Here is a 16,667-nt window from a genome sequence, read left to right as displayed (position 1 = left end):
TTATATGATCTTTGAAATACACCCTAGTTGATTAGTATAGGACTGGACGCTTTGCCTCTTTCTCATTCTTATGCTTCTTATAGCAACCACAACACCATCTGTAAGTCGCCCTTTGTAAATCTATTATTCAGGATGCAGAAAAGCACAATTAGTACTCACAATAGATGCAAGAGAACTGAGGAATGAACTACAAAACAGTACATATGAATTAACATTGTTCAAATAGTCTTACGGTATTCAGTAAGGAAATGCATAATACCTACCCACTGGAGCTTGCACCAATTAGATTTGATATATCAAAGTTATTTATGGCCTCTCGAAGTTCATCCAAGACAAACATTCGATAAGGAGGGAACTCAAGCAGTCCCAACTTCCTCGTTTCAGAAAGATACACTGTCAAGAATCAAAGATTATTGAACAATTCATCTCCCAACAACATATTATTGGATAATTTTATACTATATTGATACATTTTAATACCACATTCAGAAAGTACATACACTACATAAAAAACAACATTGATACTCAATTTTCTTAAGCAAATTGATGTTCAAACTATATACAAAGAAACTCATTTTGGGAATAATGTATGAACTCAAATGTTTAGATAGACTTTGGAAGTACAATGACAGAACACTAAATAAATTCATCAAAAAGATATCTTAAAGACAATGAAAAGTCGAAGTTGAAATCCATATAATGTCAAAATATTTCATTAGCAATCAACTAGGAAGTTTAAAATGTAAAAGCTTAGGCATTATCTATTACGTTTCATGTAAAAGTAGACAACTTTTCACATTTCATCTCAAAATGTGAAATCAATTCCTGTATATGTTTTGCAATCTAGAATGAACTGGCCTATTTGAAAAAAGAAAAGAGGAACTATAAGAATATCTTGTTAAATTCTTGTTGGGGCATTTGCGCAGGTTCTTTGATTGTGTCCAACCTTTTCATACCGTCCACATGATACTTTCTGTGAAGATATGTAGTCCATAATGCCTTTGCCTTGATTGCTATTCTTTGGTCTACCTGGTCTCGGCTTCCAGATTGGTGATAGTACTATGATATCCAATACTTCTATTGGAATGTGCCACATTGATTCATCAGGAAGTAGAACAACTGGAAATTCATAGGCTTTCAAATAGTTTTATTTTGTGTAATAAGCTGCACAGTAGGATTGTACATTCACATTAGTGTAACTCAATATAGCCATAACATGAGGACATGGGATTCCATCAACCTGAAATTGTAGGCAGCTATATTTTTTTTCACGCATACACACAATGCTTCACTTTTGAATTTCATCAATCACAACATACACATAACTGGTAGAAGCCATTACCTGTAATATACAACAAAACATTAAGCATTTGTATCATACGACAGTAATGTCAGTATAAAATACAAATAACAATACAGTTTCTTTACCTTTATTTTATTTGATAAAAAAAAAAATTTCCCTCATTATTGTGTTGTACTTGTTTCCCAATTTAGTAAATGTTGCCTATGCATTCATTCTGTTTCCATTATTCCATTTCATTACCAAATCCATCATGAATTGTAGCAGTTTCTTTACTGGCAGTTCTCTTGCCTCTCTATTTGTTGAATTCAGCGATCCTGCAATATTCGAAGTCATCACTATTGATCTATTGGTATTTGAATGTGCTATGGACCATTTTTCATAGCCAATTTCAAATAGCTAAGGCCTCAGCCTCTCGTCGATTTTGTCGGCATCTTCCATTAGTCGATCAAAATCTGCCTTTATGTAAGTACGAGCCATTACAAAAAAAGATTCCCTTTAGCTCCTTCTGATTCCTCTTGAATTTTTCTTTGATGTTGTTCCATAGGTGATAGATGCATATACAATGAGCTTTATTTGGATATACCTTTGCAGCAACCTTTAATATGCTTTCACGCCGATCAGATACTATGGACATATTTTCTCTTTCACCATATGCTATTTTAAACATACTAAAAAACCACTCCATGAAGCATTATTTTCAGAATCCACAATAGAATATTATAATGGTAGAATTTTCCCTGATTATGCAAGTGAAAAAAGTGAAACATCTTAGACTAGTATGAATAACGCATATTAAGCTTTTGAAATTTATAATTGTATTAAAAAGCTTAATTTCTACTTCTTTAAGGAAGTACTATTGTATCTAAAAAAATATCATTAAACTGACCTGCTGTATCAAGAATGCTAGCACACAACATGGTCCCCCGGTACGCTGATTTAAAGAAAGTACCATCAACAACTATTGTTGGCATACAATATTCCGATCCTTTAATGGATGCATTCAATGCGATAAAAGCATACAAAAAGTGATTGTCCTCTATCTTGCGTAGTCTTGTATACAAACCTAGATTGATTGTATTTACCATATACAAGTAAACTGGCAAATTAACATATGATTCATGCAGGAAACCTCTGACTAGTTCAATTGCCTTTTCTTTTGTTCTGTACACCTTTTTGTAGTTCATTCTGATCCCATGACTGTTTCTCATTTCATCCATGATCTCTGCGGGGGTGAATGATGATTTTAGATTTAGATACTTGTTTTGTACCATTTCAGCAATGGTCAATGAAGTAGCATGACATTGTGAAAGCATTCTCTCTGCAATTGCACAGGTGTGAACATCAAAGAATCTTGTCACCATGAAGACCTTTGGCTCTTTTTGACTTGAAGATCGAAAAGTCCACTAATATTTTTCATTCGCACATTGCAGATAGTACCTGTATTAATACATTTCTACAAAATAATGCTAGTTCTATTTAAATATTTTACTTACAGTAACTCAGTCAGTTCTACTACTTGTAAATTATAGGTGCAGAAATCTCATCTGAGGTTGGAATATGCTACAGACAACTTGGGAACAACTTCACTATACCAACAAAATCAGTTGACTTAATAAAAGGTTTCAAAGGAAAAAGATTCATAATTTATGATGCAAATTCAAAACTCCTTAAAGCTTTTAAAGGCACCGACCTTCAAGTTTCAGTCATGGTCCCAAATGAACTCACTAACAACATTGCTACCAATCAAACCTTAGCCGATCAATGGGCAAAAACCAATGTTGTACCTTTTTATCCACACACGATTCCTTGTTGGAAATGAAATCCTTAGTAACCCACCCAACATCTATCATTTTAAGTCCTCTGTAGATAAAACTTCATAAAGGTGTCACAAGCAGTAAGCAGGGTAAATCCATTTTTGACCTTCTTGATTCAAAGTTGTTGATACATTCTATTTTCTTACTAGAAAAGAAGTCTTTTATAAAGAGATAATGTAGGTTTCTTACTTGCAAATAAGATAAAAAAAAATGTCATTTATTTGATGAGAAATAAAAAAGATTATTGAATTTTAGTCCATTACATAACATACAGCTTACATCCTTGCATATGTAGTATCTATAACCAGATGATACTATTTTATACCAGATTTATACACTTTTATACTATATATAGGATATATACCACATAAAAACCACATTGATACTCAATCGATAATATTATATACTAGTTTGATACAGTTTAATACCACATTCAGACAGTACATATACCACATAAAAACTACATTGATACTCAGTTGATACTATTATATTCTAGTTTGATACAGTTTAATACCACATTCAGACAGTACATATGCCACATAAAAACCATATTGATACTCAATTGATACTATTTTATACTAGATTGATATAATTTAATACCACATTTGGAAAGTACACAGACCACATAAAAACCACATTGATACTCAATTGATACTATTATATACTAGTTTGATACAGTTTAATACCACATTCAGATAGTACATACACCACATAATACTATATATGTTAAATCGATACTGTTTTTGTGTAGACTCATACCTTGATGTTGATGATCTTTTGACCTTAAATTGAAATCTATGTCGGATTGCATGATGCTTCATAACGCTAGTTATTGTATTTTTATCCCAATACATTTACCCCTCTTTAAAATCCCTATAAAGAGGATCAATTATGATAGGCTTTGTTTCATCTTCCAAGTGTTCCTCAGCGAAATCATTTTCAATGGCAGGAAAGTGATTTGCTTCGACAATCTATATAGGATCTGATAATTCACCAGCTGAAAATTTGACAGGGATGAGTGATACACAATGGATACTCATTGATATTGAGACTTTTTTTCTTCATCTGCATATACAATTTGACACTTATGTCATTGTATATAGGCATAGATCCTACTGTGACAATGTATTTGATATTCAATAATCCTTTAGTTGGATCTATATTCAACTGTTTATACAATTCAACAACAAATACATCATAAGTAAAGGCAAAATCGAACAAAACTCCATTGATGATGAAATTTTGACATTCAACCTCAGATATCCATTCACCTCCATATTTGATCATTATTGGTACTAAAACAGAAGTTGTAGCCATTTTTTGTATCAATTTTGAGCAAATTTTTAGAGATTTATACAGAAGGTTGTGGAATGTAAAAGGTAAAGATGAGTATCAGAAAAGGTAATGAACGGAGAATTAAGTGTTTGAAGGGAAAGGAATTTGTGACTGAAAAGGAAAGAAGGTAAAGTTGTAATTTGAATTTTTCTTGTATTTTCCCGTTATATGCAGTTAATCATATGCGAGTGAGGAGAGGCTATTTAGCGGATTTATAACGTGACTCGCGAGTGGCTATTTACGGGTATTACAAATTTGGGTGCTAATTTTATAGAATTATTTTATTTTAGGTGTTATTTTTGTCCTTCCCCCTATTTTTTATGCAGTATTTTAAAAAGACACGTAACCTTTTAACTTCATATGTTAATATAATCATTAATAAAAGTAAAGATTAATACTAGTTACTAAGATATTAGTTATTTGTTTGCAATACATTAACTTGGATGTTTTTTAAAAACTTTATTTATTAATATAAAGTATGAATTGCTTAATTCATATTTCTAAAATATTTCTGGTAAAATTAGATAGCTTTTTCTCTTTTAGATTATTTTTGTAGACGTATTTCATAATCTTCATTATTATTTCAAGTGAAGTTGAAATTATAAAATTCACTATTAAAAATTTTGAGGCCTCAAAATTTTGAGAGCCCGAAACAAACGCTTTACATGCCTTACCTACGTGCTGCTTTGAACATGAGAATCTTTGCACGAGCCCAAGACCACTAGTCGTGAGATGTTGCAAAATATAGCATCAAATTGATACTAGTGCTCATGTCAACTTTTTCAGATAAAGGTATACTAAGAAGATTCAGTTATAGTTGAGTAAAATGGGGAACTGTAAACCCTGAATAGATTGTTGAAAGAGAAGGAAGAGTTGAAGATGTTGAGTTACGAGAAGGTGAAGATGATGTTGAAAGTTCTGTAAGTAGAGCATGGCTATATATGCTGTGTCTACTCAAACCCAAGCGGATCTTTACCTTACCATCTACTCACCGTTTACTTTACCTTGACGAGTGCAGAATCAACAAAGTTCATACCATGAAGGGAGTGTATTACTGGGGTGCAGCCTCACTATTTTGTTCGTTCGTTATGAGGGAGAGATAGAACAGAGTTATTCAAGAATTTCGAAGCAGAGGTATGAACTACCTTTTGAGGTTGGTTCGTCCTGGTTTGTATTAACAAAGTTCATACCATGAACAGAGTTATTCTATTTTGGAAATTCTTATGCTTTATTTAGAAATATTATGTGATGTGAAATAATGACATTTGTATTATTTATGATTATTTATGAATTTTGTATGACTTGGGAATCACAAAGGAAGTGAGATCTCTTGCTAAAAGAAAATGACTAACCTTCTTGTAGGTCAGGAGGGACGAACACGAATTCAAGATTTCCTTCCCACACAAAAAATTAAAAATCAATAATAAGAAATTAATTAATAAAGATGAGGAAAGTACATGATCCTATTACAAGACATGTGACTTGAGTTCTACGTCGATTGGATTGATGAGAATTTGACGTAAGACTTATAATAGGTAAAAGTTTGTCCGCACCCGATGTTTATATCAATCAATGTAATTTATTATGGTTAAGTTATTTAATTAAGTGGAATATATGTTAATTAATTATGGTTAAATAACATGAAATCTAGATTCGAACACATGACATGCATGTATTGACTTAATATATACCCCAAGTGCGTATAAATATTTACTATTTATAAACTTATATAATATTAGGCTCCCTACACCTTAATAACTACCTTTTGAGGTTGGTTCGTCCTGGTTTGTATTATTGATCATGGTAATTTGTTAGGATCCTATTGCAAGACCTGGGGGATGATATCGTTTGGGAAAAAACAGAAATGACACTTCAAATTAAACTATTTTCACGAAAATGATTATAAAATTTAAATTTCACTTTCTAGCCATTTCAATTTGTTGGCTTGTTTTATACCGTTTTTACACACATTTTATACAGTTTTTATACATATCTTATACATATAAATATTCTATACGAAAATTATATAGTTTTGATACTCAATTTATATAATAATTGTATTTTTTTTACACATATTATACAATAATTATATAATTTTTATACACTTACTATATATTTTTTATATATATTTTATACATATACATATTTAATAGAACTATACAATTTCTATACATATATCTTATATAGATACATATTTTATATAACAATTATATCATTTTTATATAATTATATTTAATTCTTGTTTGTAAATTATTAAAAAAAATATTTTTCAGTTAAAAAATTTATAGCAAAAAAAGAAAATTGAGATATTTTTAAAAGGGTTGAATGACCCAAGTTGAAAACTATATCTGTATTGTACCAATAATTTATATGAACTACATGAGCCAAAATGATCTAAATTAGGAAATGACTATAAAGTGAAAATAATATACCCACTGACCATTTTTTTAAAAAAATAATAAATTGGAACTATTTATTTTTAAAAATGCTAGACAGTATCTTTTTCCCTATTGGTTTTTCTCCATAATATTTGGTCCAAATTCAACTCTTTCAAAATCATATACTTTCTCCATATATTTTTATTTGTTTACTATACTATAAATTAAAATAAATATTTAATTATACTTATTCAATTTAAAAAATTAATGAATAATTTATACTATTTTTTTTTATATACTTGTCAAGATATTATATTTATTATATATAAAAAAATAATATTATACGAGTATTGGACGGGGTGAGAAAGAGCTAAAATTCAGTTAACGCCTGTCTTCCCCCATTTCTAAAACCTCGCTGGAAAAAATGTTATAGACTTACATTCCTCCGCTAAATCTCCTTAAACCCATAAACCCCATTTAGTAAAAATCAAATCTTTATGCTCAAAAATGTCAACTCCAAAGTTTTACCAAACAGCAAAACATCTTTTTCCCAAAAAAACAAATCAAGAAATTGCCAAATTAGTCTGCAGTACTCTAATAAACCTCAATTCTACAAACAAGAAAATCCCTCCATCTTTAATTTCCTACATAAATCCTCAAATAACCCATCTTGTTCTTTCCAACCCATTAGTCCCTACACAATCTTGTTTAACATTCTTCAAATTTTTACAAGAAAATCAATGTATTAACCACCAAAAACCCAATCTTGAGTCATATATAGTATTGTTTTTGCGCTTGTTTACTGCTAGGAAGTTTGCTGAATCCAAGAATGTGTTGAATAATGTTGTTGCTAATGATGCTTTAAGGAGACCCTTTTTGGAGATAGTTTCCTTGTGTAGGGGTTTGAGTTGTGGAAACAACCTCTTGCAGAAATGTGGGATAAGGCCGCATAAGATAGACCCTTGTGGTTCGGCCTTTCCTAGTGAGAATCATGTTGAACATAAAGTCATGGGGAAGATTCTTGATATGTTGTTTAGGGTTTATGTTGATAATATGAGGTTTAAGGAAGGTTTAGAGGTTTTTGAGTATATGAGGAATGAGGGGTTTGTTATAGATTATAGGTCTTGTATGGTTTATTTGCTTGCTATGAAAAGGGGAAAAGAATATGAGTTGTTGATTGAGTTTTTCGACAAGATGGTTGAGTTTGATGTGAGGATTACGGTTTATTCAATGACGATGGTTGTTGACGCGTTGTGTAAAGTAGGAGAGGTTAGGAAGGCGAGAAAAGTCGTGGATGAAATGGTTAGTAAAGGGGTGAAACCAAATGTGTATACTTATAATACATTGTTAGATGCTTTTATGAAGAAACAAGATTTTGTGGGTGTGAAGGAGGTTTTGATGACAATGGAGAAAGAGGGTTTTGATCTAAATGTGACTAGTTATACTCTTTTGATTGACGGTTATTGTAATTTTGGGAATGTTAAAGAGGTCGAGAGATTGTTTAGGGAAATAGAAGGGAAAGGGGTAGAGGCAGATGTTCATTTATACACCTCTATGATTAGTGGCTGTAGCAGGTTATGTAATGCTAAAAGGGCATTTTCATTGTTTGATGAAATGGTGGACAAGGGCCTAGTTCCGAATGCTCACACATATGGAGCTTTGATAAATTGTTTGTGCAAGGCTGGACAGATGAAAGCAGCTGAAGTTTTACTTAATGAGATGCAAAGTAAGGGGATTGACATAAATCAAGTTGTATTTAATACAATGATGGATGGTTACTGTAAGCAAGGTAATGTAGATGAAGCGTGGAGGATGCAGAAAATTATGGAGGGCAAAGGGTATGAGTCTAATGTATATGTTTATAACATAATTGCCACTGGATTGTGTAAGTTAGATCGGCGTGAGGAAGCAAAGACGTGGTTGTTCTCAATGGTGGATCGAGGCGTAGCTCCAAATGAAGTTGCTTATACAACTTTGATCGGTATTTATACTAAGGAAGGAAATTTTGTTGAGGCAAAAAGGATACTTCATGAGATGGAAACTAAGGGAGTTAAGCCTAATACAACAACGTATAATACCTTGATAGATGGTTATTGCAAGAAGGGTATGATGAAGGAAGCATATAAGCTAAAGACTGTTATGGAATGTAAGGGCCTGATACCTGATGTCTATACATACACCTCACTTGTACATGGGGAATGCATATCAGGGAAGGTAGATGATGCTCTGAAACTTTTCAACGAGATGCCTAGAGAGGGTGTAGTTCCAAACGTGGTGACTTACACAGCAATGATTTCTGGCTTATCAAAAGAGGGCAGATCGGATGAAGCCTTCAGATTATATGATGAGATGATAGAGGCCGGCCTTAAACCTGATGCTAGCACATATTCTGCTCTTGTGGGCAGTCTTCATGGTTGACGTTCATTTAGTATGTGCAGTTGTTCGAGGGACTTGTAATTGTGAACTTCAGTAAATCAGATTTAGCTAATTAGAGATATAACAGATTGTTCATTATATCCTCCAGGTGTTCTACATGAAAAGGAATATTATTGCAGACATTCTTGGAGATTCAGTGTGCTTTGGTTTTTGCTTGTTATTGCAGATCTTATGTTGCTTGGACATGGTCCGCCATAATCTCAAGATATGACATTTACATAAGATTCAAGAAAGAGCAAAGGTACTGTTCAAATAGTCAGATTTAAGCTGCTTGGATTTTAGCACAATGGCTTAGTTTATGGTCTTAGAAGATACGTTCTATCTTGTTACGTGGTCATAATGAGAAAACCACAACCTAGTGTATTGTCTCAAACTTCGGAGGCATTTGGTTCAAAATATTTGCTAGTTTACGCGTTTTTTCCTTAGTATATTGCTTCCTTTGTCGTCTAGTGCAATATTTTCTTGGGAATGGAAGAATCAGAAGAAAAAGAAGTGTGACACCGTGGAGATGCTGGTGGACGATGGCAAGTTTGTAGGTCATGTCATGTTTTTTGGCTGAGTGGCTTAGTTCTAATCTTAATTTATACAAGGGGCAAGCTTTTACCAAAAACATAATGTGGTTAAGAAGTTGGATTGTTCTTGAGCAACAATCATGTGATATTAGTGCAGTTATCCTCATAATTTAACTCTGGATAGTCCCTGGCACACCAAGGTTTCAAATGCTTTTCATGGTTCTGGAGTGGTGCATATACAATCCTTCTGGAGCAGGTTTCTGTTGAATGTTGGAGTCTCAGTTGGGTATGGTAGAAAGATCAGATTTTGGCAAGATGCATGGATTGGGCATTCTCCTTTGAAGGGTTCTTTTTCAAGACATTTACAACATTTCCTCTCTTCGCAATGCTTCCATCGCTGATGTCTCTGATACTCAGGATGGAATCTGTTATTGAGAAGGAATTTAAATGATTAGGAATCTGCAAGATTTTGTTCTCTGTTACAGTTCCATAGCACCATCGTCCTCTATCAACACAAGGATGACTCAATTATCTGGAGGTATTGTTCTGGTGGAATCTTCTGTATCAAGTCTTGCTACATGTCTTTACTTCCTCCAACACCCATCTTTGGCCTTGGAGGAAGATTTGGCACGATAAGGCACCTTTGGCGGTTTCTTGTTTTCCATGACTTGTGGCTAAGAAAGCATGCCTCGCTCAATCAAATCTTCAGAGAAGAGGAATGCAACTTTGTAGCTGGTGGTCCGTCTGTGAAGAGAACCCTGAAGATCATTTATTAGATTTGGAGCATGTTTTTGCCATTTTGGACCTGTCGTGAACAAATGCCTCACTCAATTATGGATTCCTTACATAGCTGCAGAAGAGGTGGTCTTAATAGGAAGTGACAAAAGCTTTGAATATTGTCCCGATTGTCATTTGGCGGACAATTTTGATGTAAAGAAACAATAGAATTTTTGAAGGTAAACATAGACTCATACATAGCTCTAAACAAAGTTGTATTTCTTTGCTAGTTTTCTGGTGCAAAATGGCCATTGTAAATGATGTAGATCTCATGCTAGATATGATTGAGGCCTTTCACACACTATAATTCTTAGTGCTGTTCTCCATTGATATAATATCATTACTTTTTTTAAAAAAATAAAAAAAAGAATAGAGACCATTGTGATATGTATTCCTTGTACAAGATGATGGAAAAACAAAAAAATCAGCTATGCGTTGTGTTGTAATAGATATCATGTGGAAACTCTCATCATTGTGGCTTTTGAGCACAATATCTATGCAGCATCAAGTTTAATTGTTAGTAAGTTAATATGGCGATGACCTTTCTTCCTTCACATGGATATCATCCAAGCACACTTCGTCAAAGTCGCCAACACTCTCTGCTGATTTACAGTGTTGGGTTCCTTGTATTTCATCAGACAAGTGATAAACTGGCCATATATGCGACTTTCTCCTACTTGTTTTTTATATTCTACTTTCATAATCCTTCCTGAAGCTGTCTGTAACTCTTGAAAGAAACGAAGCATGAAGTTCTGTTTGTCACAAATTTGTTTGGAACATCTTTATAATCTTCTGGAATACTAAAATTTAAGTGGAGTTCCTTCCACAGAACATTTGCAACCCTAAAAAAAGAATTATCTGAATGCCTAGTAGCTCCAACTTTTTGTATCATCATGGGATCATGTTATATTAGCTATATGAGATATCTCCACTACCATTTGTATGCTGGTAAATTGTGTAGCAGATAACAGGTTATTACTTTATTGAACAGATATTCAGAAGCCCAGTGGAGAAAAGACTGCATATTCAATTACTCCATTTTTTGTCCATTCTACATTAATTACCATTGCCCACTAATTACATGATTTTAGTTACTAACTACTATTCTCTGTTTCCCTCAAGAAGAAAACACAGTTTGGTTCTCTACACCAATACAACCAAAAGTGAAGAGGAACACTCAGATATTGTTAAATATGTCAAGACAAGAATCATTGAGTTTCAAGTGCTAAGTAGGTTTCTCCTCCTGACAGACTTAAGCGATGTTGCTTTTGAACGATCGTAAGCTGCCCTTTTAATCCTTTCCAATTGCCCAAAAAGATAAAGGTAAATGGATTGTTTAACTTTGATGATTAACTGAAGAACTTATAAGGTTAACCATGGTAGACTATACTATGGGAAGAAACAGACTTAAAAAGGAGCAACATGGACAATATGATATCGTAAAAACGACTTATCTTGCTTGAAATTATGGCATAGTTGTAGCAGAAAAACGTGACATTGATGCTTTATTTACAAATCCAGATTGATAGAACACAGCATCATTATCAGATCCTCCTGAAAATTTTAGCTCATCTACTAAAATTGGTAGTAATATCCTGTCATGCGTTGACATTGCAAAAAGATATCAGATAACACAACAAATATATTGGTGGATCATCATTTGTTATCTTACTATCATCAGCTGTACCAAGATATTCTTGATTGTGACCAATGCAGTTGCAACTAAAATTTAGCCTCTTGTCCCACAGATCCATGAGTAATTATTTATGATTATCCTGTAACTGTAGTGATTTTATACATGCAACTTGAACTATACTGTCAATGAGTTAAAAGTGGAATGTATGGTATACTTTCACCTTAAACTAGATATCTCAGGATTGAACTCTAAAAAAGGAGAAACCCTTGATAGGAAGCAGTGTCTGTACTCGACGCGAATCTAGATTAGTCGAGGTAAAAGATACAGGATGCATAAAGCAACCAAAAAAAAAAAAAAATTTCCTCAAACTATTTTATCCACCTCAAATCACACAAGAAAAACTGAATGGCATCGACAACGGAAATTAATTCACTTCCCCAGCTATTCTTTTGCCTTTATAAACAAGCTAGCAGCTGCATTATAAATTATAACATTTCTTATCATATTATTCTCAGTTCACCTTAAATTGCACCTTTTCACCTAACAATTTCTTTCATCCCATTACCCCACAAACTTTTTTCCCTCAACCTCTAATCACATCTTTTTATGTTTTAATTATTTTTGAGCAAGAATTGCATCTCAGCTCACTATATAACTGGTGTCATTCACTTCTCAAGCATCATCAGAAAACTTCAAATAATACTAAATCAAGAAAATAAAATGACTTGCAACATAGTGTCACCTTTTCTTTTCTTGTTCTACTTCTTGCTCCAATTCACTTGTAATTTGGCTCAAGCACCTGCTATGGCTCCTATACCACCAGCTCAATCTTCTGCTCCGGCTTCACCACCACCAACTATTTCTTCTCCTCCAGCACCATTATCGTCCCCAATTGTAGCCTCTGCTCCGGCTCCAGGACCATCTGGTCCGCCAAACGTGATAAAAATCCTTGCGAAAGCTGGATCATGTTCGACGTTCATCAAGTTGTTACAAGTCACTCATGAAGTTGGTGAAATCACTTCATATCTAAACAAATCCAACAGCTTAACCATGTTTGTTCCACCAGATGGTGCTTTCTTGAACCTGAAAACTGGCACCCTCAACTCATTCAGCGATCAACGGAAAGCTGACTTGGTTAAATTCCATATCCTCCCCTCATATTTCTCCCTGTCACAGTTCCAAACGGCTAGCAACCCTGTACCAACACAAGCTGGAGGAACCACTAATCGCGAATTCCCCATCAACATAACCACAAATGGGACAGCAGTGAACATAACAACTGGGATTGTTAATGCAAGTCTGACCAGTACAATTTACACTGACAGTCAATTAGCTATTTACCAAGTGGATAAAGTACTGCTTCCTTTGAAATTCTTTGTCCCACCATTACCACCAGCACCTGCTCCAGCACCATCAAAGCCACAGAAGGATGATCCTTCCTCGGATTCTTCCTCTGTTAATGTTGTTCCATCTGGTGCCACTTCTCTTCTTCCCCACATGTTCCGGGGAATGGTCTATCCTGGTTCCTTTTTCTTCTTCTCTGTTTGCTTTGTGTATATGAGCTAATAAGTCGCATGAAAAGCCAGCACATTTGTGATATTATGTTATGTACATTCAAGTGGAACTTAATAAGATGTTATTTTTGACTACCTATCCAATAATTCTCCTCATTTACAGACAGCTAAAAGCCAAAAAAAAAAAAAAAAGAACATAAACATACTAGAACATAAGCTGTTGTACTATAGTCCTAAGTCCATGGGTTCTCTCACATTACACATAGGCAATCCCATTTCTGGCCTTCTTGGCATAGATGTTAATTGCATATTACATTATCTTTTAAAATAAATTTGAACATCCACTTAAAAATTACTTTAAGATATGGGTAAGTCAGCTCAACTCCTCCGTGTAAGTATCTATTTTTTTTCACAATATTAATTAGCTAAAGCTGATGAAAGATGGTGACGTCTAGGCAAAGGCCAGGAAGTGGTTTTAAGTAAGGAGTGCATAGCACCATGCTATCACATTCCAAGGTTAGCCTACTTCCTAATACGTACATTGCCCTATTTACAAAATGCCAGTAAGGCTAATGTCAAGACTCAAACAAGAGATTTTTCATTTAAGGATTTTGAGAGACTGAATTTAGGGTTTCAGGTAAGGCGAAGCCAACTTCAAGACTCACTATACACCTACGGATCATCAAACAAGGGTCAAAACTAACAAAAAGAATCGGCGACAGAGAAATAGAAGTGGAAGCAAACTGCCTACTTGTTGTCAAGCTTATCAAAGAGTTGACATAGTATCAGTCTTTAGCGCTATTATTGAAGATCGTAAAAATATGCTGGAAACCATGAATGCTGCTAGTAGATACATCTGGTGGAAGGGAGAATAAATGTGCCGGTTTTCTGGCAAATTATATACATAAAGAGGGTTTGATCGTCCGGAAAGCTCCACTCAAGAAAATGGAGTTTTTTGTTCCTCTTGGTCGATTCAAATGACGTTACTTATGAAAGATTTAATGTAATTTGTTGTCTTTTCCATGTTTGGAAAAAGAAACAAATAAACTTCGTTTGCAAGTCTTGTGATCCTGAACTAGGGGTGTATTACAGAGGCGGATCTAGGATTTCGAGATTGCGGGTGTCATGTCACTTTTAACGTTAAAGCTACTACTCAAAAAGGATAATTTTTATGGGCGTTCCACTGGAATTTGGCTTGTTAGTAAGAGATTTTTGAAGGAAAATTTCATTGAAACATTATCGAAGAACCTAATTTTTACGAATTCAGCTGGAAATCAGTTAATTTTTTGCTTTATGTTATGCTATTTACACTGCTCCAAATAAGACAAATATTTTGTCGATTTTATATACTTTGGGTTTCGATTTGATTATTTGTCTTTTCAATTTATATAGACAAATAAATCAAATAATAAAAATGTGATTATTATTATAAATACTATCGAAAACAACCTTTCTATTTCTCCGGAGGTAGTGTGTGGACTGTATACATTTTACCCTCTTCATACCCACTATGTGTGAATACATTGGGTTTGTTGTCGTTGTTGTTGTTATTACTATAAATTGTGTAAATAAGAGTTAAATTCAACTTATCAGTCAGCGTGAAAGTACAAAATAGTTGCCAACATTCAATGGATATTTCCAATTCTATTGTTAAGAAATTATAACATCAAGCCAAGCATCATTATTATGATTTACGAGGGGAGGTTAACTATAAATTTGAAAGAAGAAGGAATCTTCAATTATGCTCTACACTTTAAGTTAAAAATTCTTAAATAAAGATTACCCAAAAAAAAAAGGAGTCAAACAAAGATTAAGTTTTCAGCGCGTTTGCCACTGGCATTACATCCTCAACTGCTGCACCGGATGGCACTTGAATAATATACCGATTTTATTCAATATATATATATATATATATACATAAAGTTATCCGATCGAAGTTTGCGGGTGCCATGATACCAGTGAACCCCTGTAGATCCGCCCGGTGTAACAATCTAAGATACGCATAAAAACTTTGCTCTCCCCCTTCAAGAAATTTCACCACTTTTGCGCTGTCAAATGTAAAAAATTGTTTGCCAAGCAAATTCATCTAAGGAGAGTTGCACAGGAAGTATAGATGTGCAGTCATAGGACTCACGTTTGTCACCTAAAAGTGATCATGTAGCATTACTGCTTTTTTTGCCGGTGATATATAGGCATAATTAAATAAGCTTTTGTTACAAAAGTTAGTTTAATGATTTTTCTGCAGCAAAATAAATATTGAATGTCAAATTACTACTCAGAGAGGAAGAGGAAAAAAGGTCATTTTCTTGTCTTGAACAAGTACAAGCAGAAAAGTGTGGCATAATTACCTTACAAATCCAGAATGATTGACACATTTCTCAGCATCACTAATCATTATTAGTCCTCATGAAAGTTTTAGCTCATCTGCTAAAAATGGTTGTGATATCCTGTCATGCATTCACTGCAAAAAGACAGCAGATAACACAACAAATATATGGATTATGGATTATCACTTGTTATCTTACATTACATTATCGTCAGCTGTACCAAGGTATTCTTGATTGTGACCAGTGCAGTTGCAACCAAATTAGCCTCTTGTCCCACAAATCCACGAGCAATCATTTTACAATTGTCCTATACTTACTTTATGATTGCATATACAACTTGAAATATACCACTAACGAGTCTGGTGGGATGGATGATATCCTTACACCTTTAACTAGAGATCTCATGTTCGAACTCTGAAAATGGAAATAATCTTGGAAGAAAGTGTTTCTATCATCCATGCAAGACGAATATGGATTAGTAAAGTGAAGTAGGCCTCTAAACACATACAGCAAAAAAGACAATTTGAAATATTTTTACCTAACAATTTACCCATCTCAAATCACACAACGTAACTGAATGGCCAACTCACTTTCCGGACTCATATGAGAATGGAAAACTGGAGCATTTTATCCAT

At 33.8% G+C, this 16,667-nt stretch overlaps 2 protein-coding genes across 2 annotated transcripts; both read left to right on the top strand.

Moving 5' to 3' along the window:
- Positions 1-7,197: 7,197 nt before the first annotated feature.
- On the top strand, positions 7,198-10,856 carry LOC107843569 (pentatricopeptide repeat-containing protein At2g32630). Its single transcript, XM_016687881.2, has one exon. The coding sequence runs from the start codon at positions 7,338-7,340 to the stop codon at positions 9,246-9,248; it is 1,911 nt and encodes a 636-aa protein (XP_016543367.2). The 5' UTR covers positions 7,198-7,337; the 3' UTR covers positions 9,249-10,856.
- A 1,559-nt stretch (positions 10,857-12,415) lies between these two features.
- LOC107845062 (fasciclin-like arabinogalactan protein 11) lies at positions 12,416-13,844 on the top strand. Its single transcript, XM_016689342.2, has one exon. The coding sequence runs from the start codon at positions 12,912-12,914 to the stop codon at positions 13,755-13,757; it is 846 nt and encodes a 281-aa protein (XP_016544828.1). The 5' UTR covers positions 12,416-12,911; the 3' UTR covers positions 13,758-13,844.
- The last annotated feature ends 2,823 nt before the right edge of the window (positions 13,845-16,667 follow it).

The sequence above is a fragment of the Capsicum annuum genome, chromosome 10, assembly GCF_002878395.1.
Source record: "Capsicum annuum cultivar UCD-10X-F1 chromosome 10, UCD10Xv1.1, whole genome shotgun sequence".
NCBI lineage: Eukaryota > Viridiplantae > Streptophyta > Magnoliopsida > Solanales > Solanaceae > Capsicum > Capsicum annuum.
The sequence above is the reverse complement of the archived record's forward strand: the minus strand, read 5'-3'. Positions and strand labels throughout refer to the sequence as shown.

What these genes read in the sequence shown, in the direction of transcription:
- LOC107843569 (XM_016687881.2), top strand. Translation starts at nt 7,338, where the DNA reads ATGTCAACTCCAAAGTTTTACCAAACAGCAAAACATCTTTTTCCCAAA.
- LOC107845062 (XM_016689342.2), top strand. Translation starts at nt 12,912, where the DNA reads ATGACTTGCAACATAGTGTCACCTTTTCTTTTCTTGTTCTACTTCTTG.